The 16,625-nt window shown below is 35.9% G+C and overlaps 1 protein-coding gene across 1 annotated transcript in view; it reads right to left on the bottom strand.

The window, feature by feature from the left end:
- The window catches only part of LAMA2 (laminin subunit alpha 2), a 380,546-nt gene that overhangs the window by 110,565 nt on the left and 253,356 nt on the right, over positions 1–16,625 (bottom strand). Inside the window, exons 24-30 of the mRNA XM_050709562.1 lie at positions 13,460–13,603; positions 10,940–11,119; positions 10,016–10,204; positions 9,677–9,816; positions 4,908–5,025; positions 826–960; positions 56–180 (exon numbers count right to left, since the gene is read on the bottom strand). Of these exons, the coding sequence (XP_050565519.1) occupies positions 56–180; positions 826–960; positions 4,908–5,025; positions 9,677–9,816; positions 10,016–10,204; positions 10,940–11,119; positions 13,460–13,603 (1,031 nt within the window). The remainder of the gene's footprint in view (positions 1–55; positions 181–825; positions 961–4,907; positions 5,026–9,676; positions 9,817–10,015; positions 10,205–10,939; positions 11,120–13,459; positions 13,604–16,625) is intronic.

Raw genomic sequence — 16,625 nt, 5'->3', positions numbered from 1 at the left:
TTAAATTGTTGTTTGCTGGAAAGGTAAACTCTTTGTTGTGAGTTTTCTTGCTTACTTGTTGCTGGAAATGGACAGGGGACAAGCACAAGGCTGACAGTCCTCCGGAGAGCCTCGGACAATGCCGTAAAATCCCAACGCACATCTCTCACAGTGGGGACCAGCAGTATTGTGCTGACAATCCTGCAGAGGAAGGAGCCAGAATGAAAGCTGTATTTGATAATTACAAGAAAGCAGACAACATTTTGTTCCCAACCTTAGGGATTCAAATGAATTGAGATTCATAATTTTTTTCTCCCTGATACGATTCGCAGTGGGACTGCTTGCTTTACGCATCTATCAAAGGCATGCTGTGTTACATATGGGCTTACACAGTGAAAGAATGAAGGCCTGTAGCTAGCAAGATGAATCCTAAGGAATTTTTTAACCCATTCATCCCTTCTTCTCTTCTCTGTTCCAGACACCAAAGCAGCGGAAATAATTGATTAAAATTCAGTCTTACTGTATCAGGTCTAGTGTATTCCTGCCCTTAAGAGCAGCATTATGTTTATTGCAAGACACATGTACCTTTAGTTTGCAGGTTTTAATTTTTCTTTTTATACAAATAGTAATTCAGAGGCAAAAAATTACTGCATAATCTTAACCCCAGAAAATCAGAATGGAAAACTTTAAGGGTAGACAGTTTGCTTCTTTTGGTCCAGTAACTTTTAGAGCAATTTATGTAAAATTGGATTTAAATAACATCCTTTATTTAAATTTGGTCCAGCTACACAGCTTATGAATTTTACATTAAGTTTAACCTAGTGCACAAATTCAGAAATGTAATACCTGACAAACTGATGTTTCAGGGTCACACATAGTACTATGTCCATGACATTGGCACACAACACAGGCACCTAAGGACTGACCAGGTGTCCTTCCTGCATGTGAGGTTGGAAGCCTATAAAATCCTGGAGAGCATGACTGCAATAAAAAAGATGCAGAAGAAAACAGATCATTACAGAGTGGACTGGGTATAGGAAGCATTGCAAGCTCATCTTTCCAATCACCAGTTTTTACAAGTTGTGAAAAGAACCTGACAGGCTTCCAGCTGTGTTACAAACAATATACAGCACTTTACAGATAACAAGAGCCAGCCCTAATTGGAAACATTGCTGAAAAATCCCTGAAGCACTCCATTGGTACCAGGCTTTTCATATTACAGCTTGAGACCTTTCATTCAAACGCCGAACACCTCACTGTTCTCACTGTGCATCAAACATCCTTCCTTTCATTTCTTAAGAATAAGGTTTGTTTTCAACATAAATTTTTTGCATGGACTGTGGAGAGCAAGCACGATGATTCTGTTTTCTTCACCCTTGGTGAGTTTTTCAGGTTTGACAAGCTAATATCTGCCTACATACTGCCTGATGGATAACAAGCAAAAGCCGAATGACAATAATCAAAAAAATGGCTGCATGGCTGCATTATTTATAGCTATATAATATAAAGTCTATAAAAGTAGAGAATTCAAAATATTAAAGGTTTTCCATGTCTAGAGACTATTAGCTCCAAATCATATTTATCTATCACTGAGTGCCCCCTACCCAAGTTTGGCAGTAAAATTCTAAGAGCAACCCCAAAATTACCAGCAAAGTTGACACATGCAAAATCCAGCATTTGATCTTTATTTCAGGCTTATTATGCAAATGTATCAAAGTGTCTACATATTTCCCAGAAAGCACACAGCTACAGCAGCATAAAAATAGAAACAGGACCATTTTGATAGTTCAGACCATTAGGGATAAGACAGACAAGTCACTTATCCCATATATAAACCCCACCACCTAGTGGTGCTAGGAGCCTGTGAAAGCTGTCTGATGTGGTCATTTCCTACTCTTGACCTAATTTTGTGCTTTTTGGACAGTGTGAGTAGTACACCTTTTCACAAAGCAGTAAAAGGGATGCAAAATAAACAAAAAAGAATCTGGAGTAAGTAACTTTTTATTATCAAAAGCTGGATTCTCCAGTCAAGCACTGCCTGACATGCTAGATTCTATTCATACAATACCTCTCTGACAGTTTTATAATCACTGCCAAAACATCCAGGAGTAAGTTATGGAAAGAGCATAAACACAATTATTTTCTTTAGAATCATATGGAAAGTAATCTAACTTACTTCTGCTTTTTCCCTTTATTTTGACTTAGACTACATTAAGATCCCTGAAGCATAAAAACTGTCTATCTGCTTTTTCATGGTTTGTGAGAATTCCAATTTAGATAAATAATCTCATATATGAAAGTAATTTTGTTTCTTACTATAATTTCTTAATTTTTCTCCCCTCTCCATTCCCAAAGGAGCTGTTGTCCAAATATAAAATGGTACGTAGCACAGATTGACAAGTTCTGAGTGACTCAAGGATCAGGGTATAAATATATGGTACATCCTCAAACAACTCTAATTTTTTTTTTCTGATACGCAATTGACATTCTTGTCACCTATTTTGATCTAAGCATTTCTGAGATGAAACAGGACATAGACAAAAGATGAAGTAGTAGACTTTTTCATTACTAGTTTGGAGGTGTTTCAGAAGTAGCCATCAGGGAAACTCTTACCACTGTTTTTTCAGCCTGCTTCCAGATTAAAAGAAAAAGGATATAAATGTCCTCACAATGAAATTACAGACATTACAGGACAAACCATGAAATAGATACGTTATCTATTTACGTTAGCATTTGCTTATAGATGTCTGGATATCAGGTATTTTTTTTCCTGTTGAAATTAGGTAAACCTTCACAGAACACACCACAACCTTCACTAAGCACACTAAAAATAAACTAAGCTATGAGCATGTGAAGATTACACAATTAAGCATGAAGTACGAACGTTGCAACTGAGACACTTATTCTAGCCCCTGGTGTGAATTAAAATAAAGTTCTAATTACATTATCATATATTTTCCTTGGAAAATGTAGTTTGTTACAGTAATTTAAACCAAACAACTGTACTTCTGAGAAACTGCTGAAACATTATTTTCTCATATATGTATATTTACATACATTCAGGTATATGCTCTTACCCAAAAAGCATGCAAAGAAAATGCCTTCATTAATTTCCTTTCACACATTTCCTATGAACTCACTGTTCCTGTTGCCTCATTTGCTGCTTAAAACAGTTCTGCACAACATCTGAAATGTAACAATGCATTTTCCCTTGATTTCTTCACTCCAAATTTTCTGCTGTTGCTGGCTTTGGGGAACCCTTTACAAGATCCTGTTCAGTCAGGATGGCTGAGGGATTTTGACTGAGAATACTCAAGGTGTTGCTCCCTGCTACCTCCACCTAGCAACAAAAGCATTTGGAATTTCTGGTACTGCTTAAATAACGTAAACATGCTGTTTTGCACACACAGCAACTGCAAGGCCCATCATCAGGAGCACACACAGTCATAAACATTAATTAACTTCTATTCTGCAGTCACAGGTTTACACATCTTAAACTCTTTCTATGGTACCTATTATAAGACATTTTACAAAGCACACAAGCCAGATGATTTTCTATAAAACTTGGGAATTTTTGAAACATGCAATTTTCAGCATGAAAATATTTAGATAAGTAAAAAATAAATACAGCACATGTACAAGAAGCACCAAGTTCACTCAGTTGACCAACAATTTTTTCCCAGTGTTCAATGACTTAGATATTTACCAAACTTCAACTGTTCAGGACAAAAGTTTTTATTAGTATCAGATCTATTTTATTTTCTTTTAGGAGACAGTGGTTTGACTACTTCTAAGAATAAAGCAAAACGCACTACTTGGACCACGTTCCAGAATTTCTGCTCCTTCTTAAAAGAATGTGTATGGATTGAGCAAGATCTTGTTATGGAAACCTCATAAAAGCACTGGAAGAATAATAATTGAGGGGAGTAAAGTGAAAGGGTGTCTGCCAGGTCACAGTGGTCCTATGTATTTTCATAGATACACTTGGACAAATCACAAGCTTTCAGAAAACTGACAGTTTGAACATGAGCAGTAGACATTGGCTAAAGCTTTGAAAACTTTTCCATGAAGCTTATTTCATGAAGTGCAGACGTGACAGCATGGATCTCATCTCCAGTCTTAAGGTATTTGCTGTTTTGGGCACTTAAGCAGCATGCAAAATAAGAACAAAGTGGGCATCTTTTAATCTTATTAGTGTTGGCCCACAAAGGAATGTGACTGTAACACTTTCAAGGAGAAAGATAAATATGATGAAATTACAGGTTCTAAATTATGACCTTTTTGACCAGCTGCTCAGAATGCACTATTTCAGGTTTTTGTTTTGCAATCACTTTTCTTTTTATTTATTTCTTTTGCTATTTGAGTTATTCGTTATAGTACAAAAATTAAGAAATCAAATTGAAATGCTGTTTGTTTATTTTTCAAAATAAAATATTTCAATCAATCATAAAGCCTTAAAAAAACTTTACATGGGAATTGAAATAACAGGCAAGGCGAACTGAAAAATCTGGAAACCTTTATAAAAAGGAATTTCAAAATTCTGCATGGGTATGTTTTTATTGCTTGGTTCCACAATTTTAATAACAATCTTTTATTTATATATTTTTTTGTTTCCAAGTTTATAGTTATACTTTATTTTCTGAATCTCATTCAATTGACAGATCATTAAATTTTTATAAATAAGTAGTATGTAACCTTTAATTATTCATTATTACCAATGTTAATTTGTAGTTTACTTACAGGAATCAATAATTTATAGAATTTATTATTATTGGACATAAAAGCTTCTTGTTTTGTTTTTCTCCACAGACGCCGTGAATCATGGTCATGATAAAATGATGCATATATTCTCTAATTGCTTATCACATCTTACTAATCAATGGAAAACAAAAAGCATAAAGACTTTTACTGGAAGTTTACTACTGTACCTCACAAGACAAACCAGAATAACCCTGTGGGCAGACACATTGCTCCATCAAGTAAGCCTGAGGAGCCATTCCTGACACAGTGCCACCTTCAGCAACTTCCATTGAGATCTCAGAAATCCTGAAAAACAAAACAAACAAACAAACAAAAAAAAACAGAAAGAGTGGAGGAGTAAATATCTCTAATAAGAGTAATGAAGCACTAACTCAAAACCAGTTACTTCATAGTCAGCTAGCATGGTGGAACATGGACTTATTTAGCTGTCTGTAGGCTTCTTCATCTACAGGAGAGAAAACACTATTTTTGCTCTTCCTAAGGAAATAGCAAAGCTATCAGCACCTCCAGCCTCATTGTCCATTTCCAGACAATCAATTAAATAACTTTTCTAATTGATTCTACTTTTTTTTTTTTAATCTCTTTTCAGTGAAACTATTAACAACAGCTCAAATCTGATTCTTCATTCAGAGGGACTCATTAAGAAATCGAAGTTGCATACTAAATGCAGTTCCAATTTATGATACTCAGAGGTACAGCAATAAAATTGTTCACTACATGATCTTTTAATGAGGAAACTATTTAAAAATATCTATCCCCTGCAACTAAACCAGTCTAGCAAGCTCTAGAGCAGACTTCAAAGTGCGGATTTCGTTTGCCTTTCTTTGCAGGAAGAGCTGTAGCCAGATATCCATTTTTTCTTAGGATCACCTAGATACATAAACAATTTAAAGCAAACAAAAAATCCTACCACAAAGGCATCCAGCATTATCAGAAATGGTTATATTTCATGGCAGAGCATCCAACACTAACTTTTGAAATATTTATTTGCTTTAATAACGATATCATTGCCCCGCAGCCACTCCCTGTCTTTCCAGCATGCATGCTGACCTGCCATACAGGGCTCTAATGAAATACACTTAATCCTAATTGACCCCAGTGTTGCTCTTTTAGCTTACTTATTTATTTTGGGGTTTTGTTAATTTGTTTAAATGAATGTTGTGATCTGAAACCCCTACAAGTTTTTGGTAAATAAGGAGGTTAGAATAGTGTAAAATTTTAAAGCTTCAAAAAAATGCCAACCTAAGAGAAAATGTTGAAGAATACGTGAATAGCTAGCTGAATAATCATAGATAATGCTGCTACAATCTTTTCATCAAGTGTCTGTGCATAGGGTTAATGCCCACAAAGTCACAGAAATGCTCATCTTCTGTTCATGCTCATAGCCTGCTCATTTACTCCCCAAACTTGATTACTGAGCTACTGTGGCACTGTTCTGCACATCAGCCCATAGGCACTGATGTCAGGATGACCATAGGAAAAGCAAAAGCTCACTGCTGGGGAGTTTTGTGATTGAATGTAGGTGACCAGAACTATACCTTTTAACACCTTGTGTCAAAGCAAAATCCCCCAATCATCTAGTAACGTTAACCCTGTGCTCTCTTCTTACCACTTGAAGAAAGGGGTTCAGTGGAGCAGGGAAATTGAAAAAAAAATAAATAAAACCAGACCAAAACAGAAAACTGAAAATAAAGAGGGCAAAAACATTTAGATCTGATGTGTCAATGCAAGCATACATTGAAATCTCTGTACATTTAATAGAGAAACAAAATGAAACGTGCCTCCCCATCAACTTCAAGGCTCAGACAATAGTCTGTGTGCTGCAGAAAAACTATTTACTGTCAGAAAGCTGAATTTACATAATAATATACTCTGGGACCACAAAGCTACATGTTGCTTGTGTGAAAATGTTACTTAAGGAAGGTCAGGCTTGGCTGATTCTTGGAACATGTCTAATAGGAAGCAGTCTAGCAACTGCTATCTGATCGGTGTCAAGGATTTTGAAATAATTCACAGTCAAATTGAAAGCATACTTCCAATTGAAACTAATTTATTATCACAGCCCAGTTGCCTGCAAAGCAAAACAAATCTAATAAAAGAGATGTTTCAATTTAGAGTGGTGAATGTGAAAATGAGGGCAACAAAATGGACACTATAGGAGAAAAATGTTTGGCTTTGGATTCTGAGCAGAAATCTCTAAATCACTAGTAATGCTGCAGCTTTGAAGAAAGAAAAAAAAGCCCGAAACATTAGCATTGCTACTAAGCTATATAACTAACACCAGAACTAGGCTATTTTTATTTTTCTGTCACCTGCTACTGCTTCACTTTTAAATGCTTTTCCTATGGTTTATCATTTATCTGCATCTTTTAAACTCTGAAATTAAAATTAAGACATTATCAACACACTTAAAAAATTAAAAGGACTTCGTGTATGGTATTTTCTTAATGCCATCCCAGTTTTCCTTGCCTTATACTTTTCCACTACATACAGTCAGGTAGAAAGAGAAATTTTAGCAGTTTATAAACTTGCATAACACACACTATTTAAACAAATGTTTTATTGTAAGTCATTTAATTCAAACATATGTTTAAAGTTGAGCACATGCTTAAATATTGTCTTTAGAGAGTCTCAGCCTATTTTAATAAAAGCCTGCAATTCTTATTCAAGCTAATATCCCACTAACCTTTATGAACGTTTTGGGGGAATTTACTTTGTGGTCTTAAGCAAAACTTCCTTTTAAATAATTCAAGGTACTAACTTGAAAAAAATAATAATGCACTAGAGATGCGTATTTGCTACTTATAGTCTCAGATGCCATATGATGAGTATTACCTATGTAACTAGACAGAAATCATAAAAATCTGTTGTAACATAACCACCTCAAAATCAATCATATTATTATATGTGAGGTTATGACTTCAGATGGAGAGTTGTCAGAGAGAACAGCTGAACTCTTCACTAAGTTCTGCTGCTATATAAAATGTTATGTTGTGAAATGTGATGCTGTAAAAATACATTTTAGTTCTCTAAGTGCCACCCTGCAGACCTGCTCTGAAACAGAAGTCATTCTGTTCCGTTAAATGCCTCATTACTAGGTAGGCTTGATAAACTGGTGGTGTATTACAATGCAGGTGTAGATCAGACATGATACGATGATTATATACATCTCAGAACAAAATCATGAAAATGGAATTTCATTTTAGTAACTTTGATTACAGTGCTTGAGCCGGGATAGCATTCAGCTTCTTCTTCCACAGCTGAATTAGGACCTGTAGTACTCAAAGGGAAGGGTGTGCAGAAACAGACCCAAAACATGGATAATGCTTCTCAAATTTTCCATGTCACATTGGAGTTACTTACATACCTCTTTCCATAAGAATTCCTTGTACTTGTAATACAATATCCTAAAAGGACTATGCCAAAAATAAATGAGATCAATGCAAAACATTTATGGCATCTGTTGTTAATACTTAGTATTGACCCAGTGCAAGATGGATGTATATACACTTCTTTATGTTTGTCGTCATACAAAGCTGCATTATACATGTCCCTACTATTCACTCTCATAAATGTCAAAGTGCATGTTATTACAAATATGCTTGTAACGTAGAAATATAGAAATAATTTTAGCCTATCACTTTCATGATAGAATTATAAAAAGGACCTCTGGAGACCTTTGGAGTTTATCTCCAATTATTCCTGTGTCCTTGCTATTATTATTATTATTTTTTTCTTGCAAAGGCCATTGTGATTTTATTATCAAAAACTTTTAGGAATAGTTTATACAACCTATTCCGGAACTTCTTTACCCCCAGAAAGTTTTCTCTCATGTCTAATGTAAAATCTTTCCAGATGAAGTTCAAGCTCATTTCTTTTTTTAACTCACCCACCATGGCAACAGAGAACTGATTCTTTTCTTTCTCTTTGTGACAACATTTTATACATCTTAAGGCAGATTCTAATTTCTGAATAAATGTGGTTCTTTACATCTTCTCTCATAGGCCACATTTCTGACCTCTGATGATGTTCACTGTTCTCCTCTAAATGCTTTAATCATTTTTTCAAAGCCGGATGCTTAGACTTTTCTAGTGGTGGCTGTAATTAAAAGATTAATTCTTTGCACTTTGCAGAATGTTCCTGTTTATACATCAGGTAGAATATTTGCATTTCTCAATAAGCATATTATTACAGAATCATGTACATCTGACAATATGCTGTAAACAACAGACCTTCTTTGAAGAATAGGTAATTTAGCAGTTGTTCCTTGTTCACATATTTTGTTCAATTGACTACTCCTTTCTAAGTATAAACACTTATAGTTAACCTTTAGACTGCAGCCAGATTTTTGTATTATGCCTCTTATATTGTTATCTGATGTTTATATTGCTTCCTAATTTCACGTTCACTTCAAATTTAGTAAGCATTCTCTTTATTTCATCATCTGACTTACTAATGATTAAACTGAGGAGAAAATATTGAGTTTACCTGCTCCTAATATATTTGATTAAGTACCATTTCATTAAAGGCACACTCTGTTCCTCTTTGACTATTTATTTCAGTTCCAACTTGCAAGAAAAAAAAAAACTTCATATGCTAACATTTACATTTAATTACAGCATCTTTTCAAAAAGTGAATATTTATAACAATACTTTGGAATTGTTTCAAGATGTCTACTTACATGCATTTTCTCTTCAAGAATCCTGAAAATAAAGTTTTCATTTGCCTATTATGTGTACTATGCCTATTATGTATACTATGCCTAATATTTTCTATCAAATAAAATCCCCCTCTCCACCATCTTCTGCTACGCTGAATGCTAACTCCTGTTCATCTAGTAACTGCTTAAGTTTTGAATAAAAATTCTGTTGGGAAGCTCTATCACTTTATCTGTGACCACTGCACTATTTCAGACCATTGCATGAAAACAGTTACCTGCTCTGCCTCATGATATTGCCATGAGTAGCCTTAATAAGAATGTAATGAACATCATATAGCACATTCAGGAAGTCTTCCCGGGATACAGCTCTATTTGGTCTTGAGTCATCTGCATAATGTTTCCAGGTGAAATCTGCCTGGGACACCGTCTTATTGACTCCTGGGTTATCATGATAATATTCCCAGGGCACAGTGTTTCTTCCTCTTTGATCATCACCATAATATTCCCATTCATGCTGAAAGACAGATACAAACACAGATAATTCTATAATTATTAACAGTATTAAAAAGAACCAGTTGCTTATGTTATGGAAAAAAAAAACACAGAAGCATTACCTCTGTCATCTCTATCTCATGCCTTGTCAGCTGCCCAATCAGAGGGGCTGCCATATGCCGGACAATAATTCTTGTATGGGTGGGAGGGCCACCTCTGATGATCACTTGGGGGTAATAAGTAGTAAAACCTGTTTCTTCTCGTGCTTCAAAGTAGATTGCATATTTCAGTTTCCCTCCATAAGCAGTCAGCTAACAAAGCAAAACACAAAGTACAAAAAGAAATCTCATTTTCAGTTAGCTAAAAATAAATTCCTGGGTATACATAGAAGATAGATACACTCTGCACCTGTACACAATCTGACGAATGCATGTGTAGTATAAAATAGCAGTACGTGCTTGGGGAACTATCTGGGAATAAGGGCTGTGTTCAAAAATACCCATCATCAATTTGTCATTGTACCTCACATTGTACTAAACAACAACAAAAAAAACAAGTGTTAGCTATTTCTTTTTGTCTGTCTTAGTGCTCCCAGAATTTTGTATTTAGAAAAAGGAATATCTAAACACTCCTAAGGCAAACCAAGAAGTATAAAAAGTACAAAATAAAACATAAATATAGAGATGCATAATAATAACCTTCAAAAGAAGGTTTATTTCAGTCATTTTCTCTCCCATGACTTACAAAGATCTGGCATTTTATCTTAAAATAGAAAGAAACAAAAAGTTACAAGAGAGTTATATTAGTTAATGAAGCTTATTTTTTTAATTAAGGTTTTTATGAGAAAATCTATCCTGTAGAAAATAGTACATGTGAATACCTATTTTAAAATAGTGTTCGTTACAGACTTACAGATTTCCATGGTAATGGAGACAAGTACTTTCTACTGTGCCCAGTGGAAGGGAAAAAAAGGTATTGTGAAACACAAATGTATAGTATAGTAATATGTAAAACCATGTCAGTATTCAGTGGAATCTAATGTTTACCTTTCGTCCTTCAAACTGCTCTGGAAGTCTCCAGTAAACAGGTTCTGAACGGAGAACTTGCATCACCTGCTCTATATTTGCTACTATTTCAGGAGGCTGGAATGCAATCCCTGAAAGAGTGCTGTGCTGAAGGTTTTCATCCACCAGTGGCAGAATCATTTGCTCTGGCTTCAAGGTCACCTATGCATGTTCAAAAGAATCAAGAAGAAAATCAAGACTGTTTTTCCCCATGAAAGAATATCAGTGTTAGTCTTTAAATTTTAACTCTTAAAAAAATATTGCTAAGGAATTTCATTTCACATCATGAGCCATTTGTCAAGTCTCATTACTCCTTCAGAAATGGAGAAAGGGTGTTAATAATGACTTTCTCCCTCAAGCCTTTTGCATCCTGTCCTCATGTTAACAAAGAATGTACTAGTACTGTTTGAAATAGTTTTATTAGTGACTGATCCAATTAATTTTATTAATGTGATTTTCATAGTGCTATTTCAGTCTTGGGCCTCCTTTGTTCAGTGTGAGAAACATACATTACAATGAAGCATACTTCTCACCAACACTTAACATACATCACTAGGTTTTGCAGAACGCAGCGTCTGATCCCTTTGTACTTTTATGCAATAGTCCAGCTAAGTGTTCTATGATTAATGCAGACAGTGAGGACTCAGGCTTTATGCAACTAAATTCATATCTAATAAAAAACATAAGGATGCTATGTAGATATTTGTAAGGTTTTTTTTGACTTGTTGAGTCACAATAGCATGATACAGAAATCATTAATTTTGATCAAAAACTGTAATAAGTGTCTTAGTAATTCTGTGCAGATAAAAGTATCACAGAAAGGGATGGTATCAAAAGTGCTGTCTCCTAAAGAGTGAGGAAAGGGAAGAAAACTAATTCAGAATCTTATCCCTTATAGTCATCCCATCAACAGACTGTTCATGAGATAGGGATCAGGTAGTCAGGAATCACCCAAGCTCTGTGCTGTACTTTAAGCATTTTGGTATTTCCATTTACATCAGCTTCTATGGACTGACCAGGCATTGAAGCATTCCCAGCAATTGCCATCCCTAAGTGAGGTTTCCTGAGTTCCTACCATAACTGTATTTTAGACATCAAGAAAGTGGTCAACAAATTTGAATTTCAGAAAAGCCTTTCCCTTAATGTCATATAGCACAACATTCACTTGTCTAATTATGTCTAATGGCATTTGAGGCACCTGAGAGCATTTGAAATAGCCACTAGCAGGTGGAAGAATTCACTGGCACCCAATTTACAATTTTGAATCGTTTCTGGAATAGATCAGAGTTCCAAAAACCAGATGAGATGTGTACATAGACTCATTTAGATGTGAGCATAAATATGAGAGTAAATACTGAGAACCTGAGACACACAAAATAATCAGGAGGTTTAAATTATCTTTTTGCATTGTGCTGCCACAAAGATCAAAGCACAATTTTCTAGAACTGTTGCTGTCATGAAACTTGACTAAATTTTATAACTTAATAGCTCTTTACAGCCTTTCCTCTCCATCTTACCAGCATATGATTGGCAAAACTTAAATAGTGAGAAAAAACTGGGCCAGATCATTATATATTGCTTCATCCAGTGGGAAAGGAAAGATGTGCTATTGGCTTGAACGATGATGAGAAGAATGGGTGCCTTTCAACCGAGAGATATGAACCCTTTAGCAAGAGATTGCTCCTTGATATTCACCCTAAGGTATTGTTATCCAATTGATGCTTGCGCATGAAACAAGTCAGGGTATTGGCTGATTTGCGCTAGGCAGACATTCCCTCTACAGTTGACATGTAGATATGACAGACTATATGCAATGACTGAACAAGTCATTTTTTTGTTTGAATGCAACTAGGAGCTGGCACAGCAGCAATGAAGAGCAGTGGTCTCAATGTGTGTTTTGTGCTTACTGTATAGGTAAACGGAGACATTCAGTCTGTCTTACTTGACAGTCTGGCATAGGTCTCAAGGTCCTTTTCCACACAAGGGTTGAGAGCTCTTTGCTCTGATGGTCTACACCCTCCCGTTCCCAGATTTAAACAGCAGCATATTCAGTAAGCTCTTTTAAAAATAATAGTATTTTTTAAAAAAGCAATGAAAATAAATTGCTTAGTTGAACTATGGAAAATCTATGCTGGACAAGTACTTATGACCCTTGAATACACCTGGGTAAACTGTGTATCATATACCAGGGATTGTGTTACAATGCACTAGAATGCATAATTTCTCCAAACAACTAACTTACCCTTTCCTGGGTTTAATAGCTTTACTTTGGCTTGACATCTGCTATCCTATCACTAGTTTTCTCATCTACTTAATTACTTTTAATTCTTTGACCCGGTTCGTCTAATGGAACATACTACTCTCTCCAATTCTCAAAGTACAAAGACGAAAATGACTGCTTAAATGTTTGGCGATTTTCTAGCTACCTCTCAGTGCCTGACTAAAAGATGCCAGCAGGAAGCAACATTATCGCATTACATGGCTCAGCAGTTCCCTACTCACCCACACACGGATCAGCCCCCTTGCCTCACTGCACTGTGTAGTCAGGCCAAAGCAATAGCAACTGCTGCAGCCAAGTGGGTTTCTGGCAGAGAGACCAAATGTGCCAGACTTGCACCTGTCACACTGGACACCTTCCACGTTAACCTGGAATAGAAAGAACATTAAAAAAATAAAAATAAAAAATGGGAGGGGGGAAGGGAATGAGGAACAAGCCTTATTTAGAGGCAATAATAAGAAAAATAAAATTGAACAGCATTAATAATGGTGCAAAATTAAATCATAAGTGTAAGGAAATATTCAAGGAGCTTTTCAGCTTTCTGTCACGTGTGTATGCAAACATATAAATTAATATAACAGAGACATTTGCATTTGTTTCCACTGAGTAACTCTGAGCAATGGATGCTGGCTCCTTAATGACTATTGCAAGCATGGAAACATCAAATGGCACTTTGGATATGGCAAGCTCAATAACTGATTTATATGATAAGAAAAAAATATGTCTTTCTGAAACTGCCAGGGTTAATCAAACCTTTTCTTTAATAGGAATTAGTTTTGACAAATTAAAATATTCAAAGTACAGTACTAAATGTTCTTGCTGAGAAACATACTTTAATGGAAATATTGTGGAGAAAATCTTTCTCCTCTCCATCTGATTGTTTTCCACATCATTGAACTGTATTAACAAGGCTGAAATGTTTCACTGTTGTAATGTCAGTGCTTTTATTTTCATTTTTCAATTAGTCCAAATAAAAAGCTATACCAGATAGGGCTAGATACATGTTAATTTATTCATGGCACTTTAAAATTGTTTTCATACCAAGAACACGGTATTTTAAAAAAATTACCAATATAAAAGCACTGGTTGTTTTTTTTTTTTTCCCTCTCGACAGTAATACCAGGAAGCCAATCTAAACAACAAAATCAACTTTCCAAACTTATAAAGGAAACCAACACTGCCCCTGAGGATTCACCATTTTTAACCCTCTTCTCCACATGTAATGATGAGCAAATACGCTTACACTGTATTTAGCTTAGATTTTGATGCTTTTTGTCAGGACTGACAAAAGGAGCTCCCAAGCCTTTGAAAGCACATTTTTTTCCAGCTATAACAGCAGATTTAAGTAGCAATGATTACCCTTTTATAAAGATTTTGCATCTTCAATATATGACTCTTTCAGAAAAGTTAGTCAAAATGTTAACCCTAGATTTAACCTCTGAAAAAAAAAAAAGGCAACCAAACAAAAATCTGTTGAGTTAATACAGTAGTATTTGCTCATTTTTCTGTCATAAATTGTGACTTTTATTTGCTTTTGCATTGTTTCATATCAATTGCGATTTCTCATCATTAAACATCAGCTAAATATATATTATTAATTTGCATTCACAGAAACATTGAGCTATATTCTGCCTTAAAAGAATCAAAAATGAAACATTTCTATTTAAAAATGACATAAAACTCCATTATTTCTATTTAGTGCTTGCAAGACCTACAAGAAAGACACTGACAAACTGGACCTAACCCAGAAAAGGGCCACCAAGATGGTTAGGGGGGCTGGAGCACGTCACATACAAGGAGAAGCTGAAATAATTGAGACACTTCTTTTTCCCTTTCAGTGGATGACATAGGACAGATAGCACTGCTCATTAGTCTGAGAAACAACTTTTTCTCAGACTGCCTTTGCCAACAATTCACCCACTTCAGACTTCTTATGGTCCAATCATCAAATGAATCGGGATTTGGGAAACAGAACATGGTATGTTCTGTTCAAATACACCAGAGAAATGGGAGGGTGGTCAAGCAGTTTGCACAGAGGTTGTAGAATCTCCATCCTTGGAAATAATGCCTCAGCAGTCTCTTTCAAACAAGGGTCTGACCTTGATGATCTCCATAGGTCCCTTCCAACCTAATTGGTTCTACAGTTGAGCCTATGCTTTAAACTCAGAATGAAGTGACTGGTGTGCAATTAACAAAAGAATTACCTGGCAATTACATCATTAAAATTCATCTTTCCATTTTACTAGCTCTTTGTGCCAGGGCAATCCTTGAAGAAGAACAAATTAAAATCACAAAAGGAATCTCTTAAGGTCATTTTTAAAAACCTCCTCCCTGAGGAGGATCAATGCTAGATCAGGCTAACCACTAGCAAATGTTTGAAAACCTCCAAGAATGGGAATTTTACAACCTGTCTGAATAATGTGTTTCAATGCTGCATGACCCTCCTAGTGATTTTTTCCCCAATATCCAATCCAAAATTCCCAAGCTGCCATATGCAGCTGTCATGCTTTTGCTGCTATAAAAAAGGACTCAAATCCATCATGTTTGCAGCAACACTTTAAAGTTGTTGTAGGCTGCTATTGCATTTTTCCTCAGCTTCTTTTGTCTATTTATTTATTTGCAGACAAGAAGAGTCCAGCTCCCTCAGTATATATTTAGAGATCATCTGCTTTAAGTTTCATTTTAGCCCTTCTCAGCATTCTTGTGTCAAAACTTAAAGCTGCCATTTCCAATTGCAGTCTTATCAGCTCTGAGTAGAGGAGGATAAAGACTTGCCTTCATCTGCTGGCCAATCTCTTCCCCAATCAGCTCAGTATGCAGTTTGCCTTTCCCCCTGTACTTGGCTCTGGTGAGGCTGTACCTCGAATACTGTGTTCAGTTTTGGGCCCCTCACTACAAAAAAGACGTGTCCAGAGAAGGGCAACAAAACTGGTGAAGGGCCTGGAACACAAGTCTTATGGGGAGTGGCTGAGTTGGGGTTGTTTACCCTAGAGAAAAGGAAGCTCAGGGGAGACCATATCACTCTCTACAACTACCTCTACGGATTGCAGTTCTACTGTTCAGTATGTCAATGTCTACTTCCTTCAAATCAGCAATATCCTCAAATCTGCTGATGGTGAATCCTGTCCCATCACCTGGGTCAATGATGAAGACATTGGCCCTAGGGTACTCTGCTTGGCGGTTACCAAGTGGATTCAAACCATCGTTTAAGCCCAGTAATCCAGACAATTTTCAACCCACCTAAGTGTACGGTTCTTCTAAGAACAATTCCAAATAAGAAGGGTGTGGATGATGATTTCAAAAGTCTTACTGAAGTCACCACTTTAGTGATCTCGAATTGTATGCAGTCTACTCAGAAGAACAGATACTATTGAAGTGAATTCTACTCAT

Source organism: Cygnus atratus, chromosome 3 (genome assembly GCF_013377495.2).
Source record: "Cygnus atratus isolate AKBS03 ecotype Queensland, Australia chromosome 3, CAtr_DNAZoo_HiC_assembly, whole genome shotgun sequence".
Lineage (NCBI taxonomy): Eukaryota > Metazoa > Chordata > Aves > Anseriformes > Anatidae > Cygnus > Cygnus atratus.
This window is presented reverse-complemented; position numbering and strand designations above follow the sequence as displayed.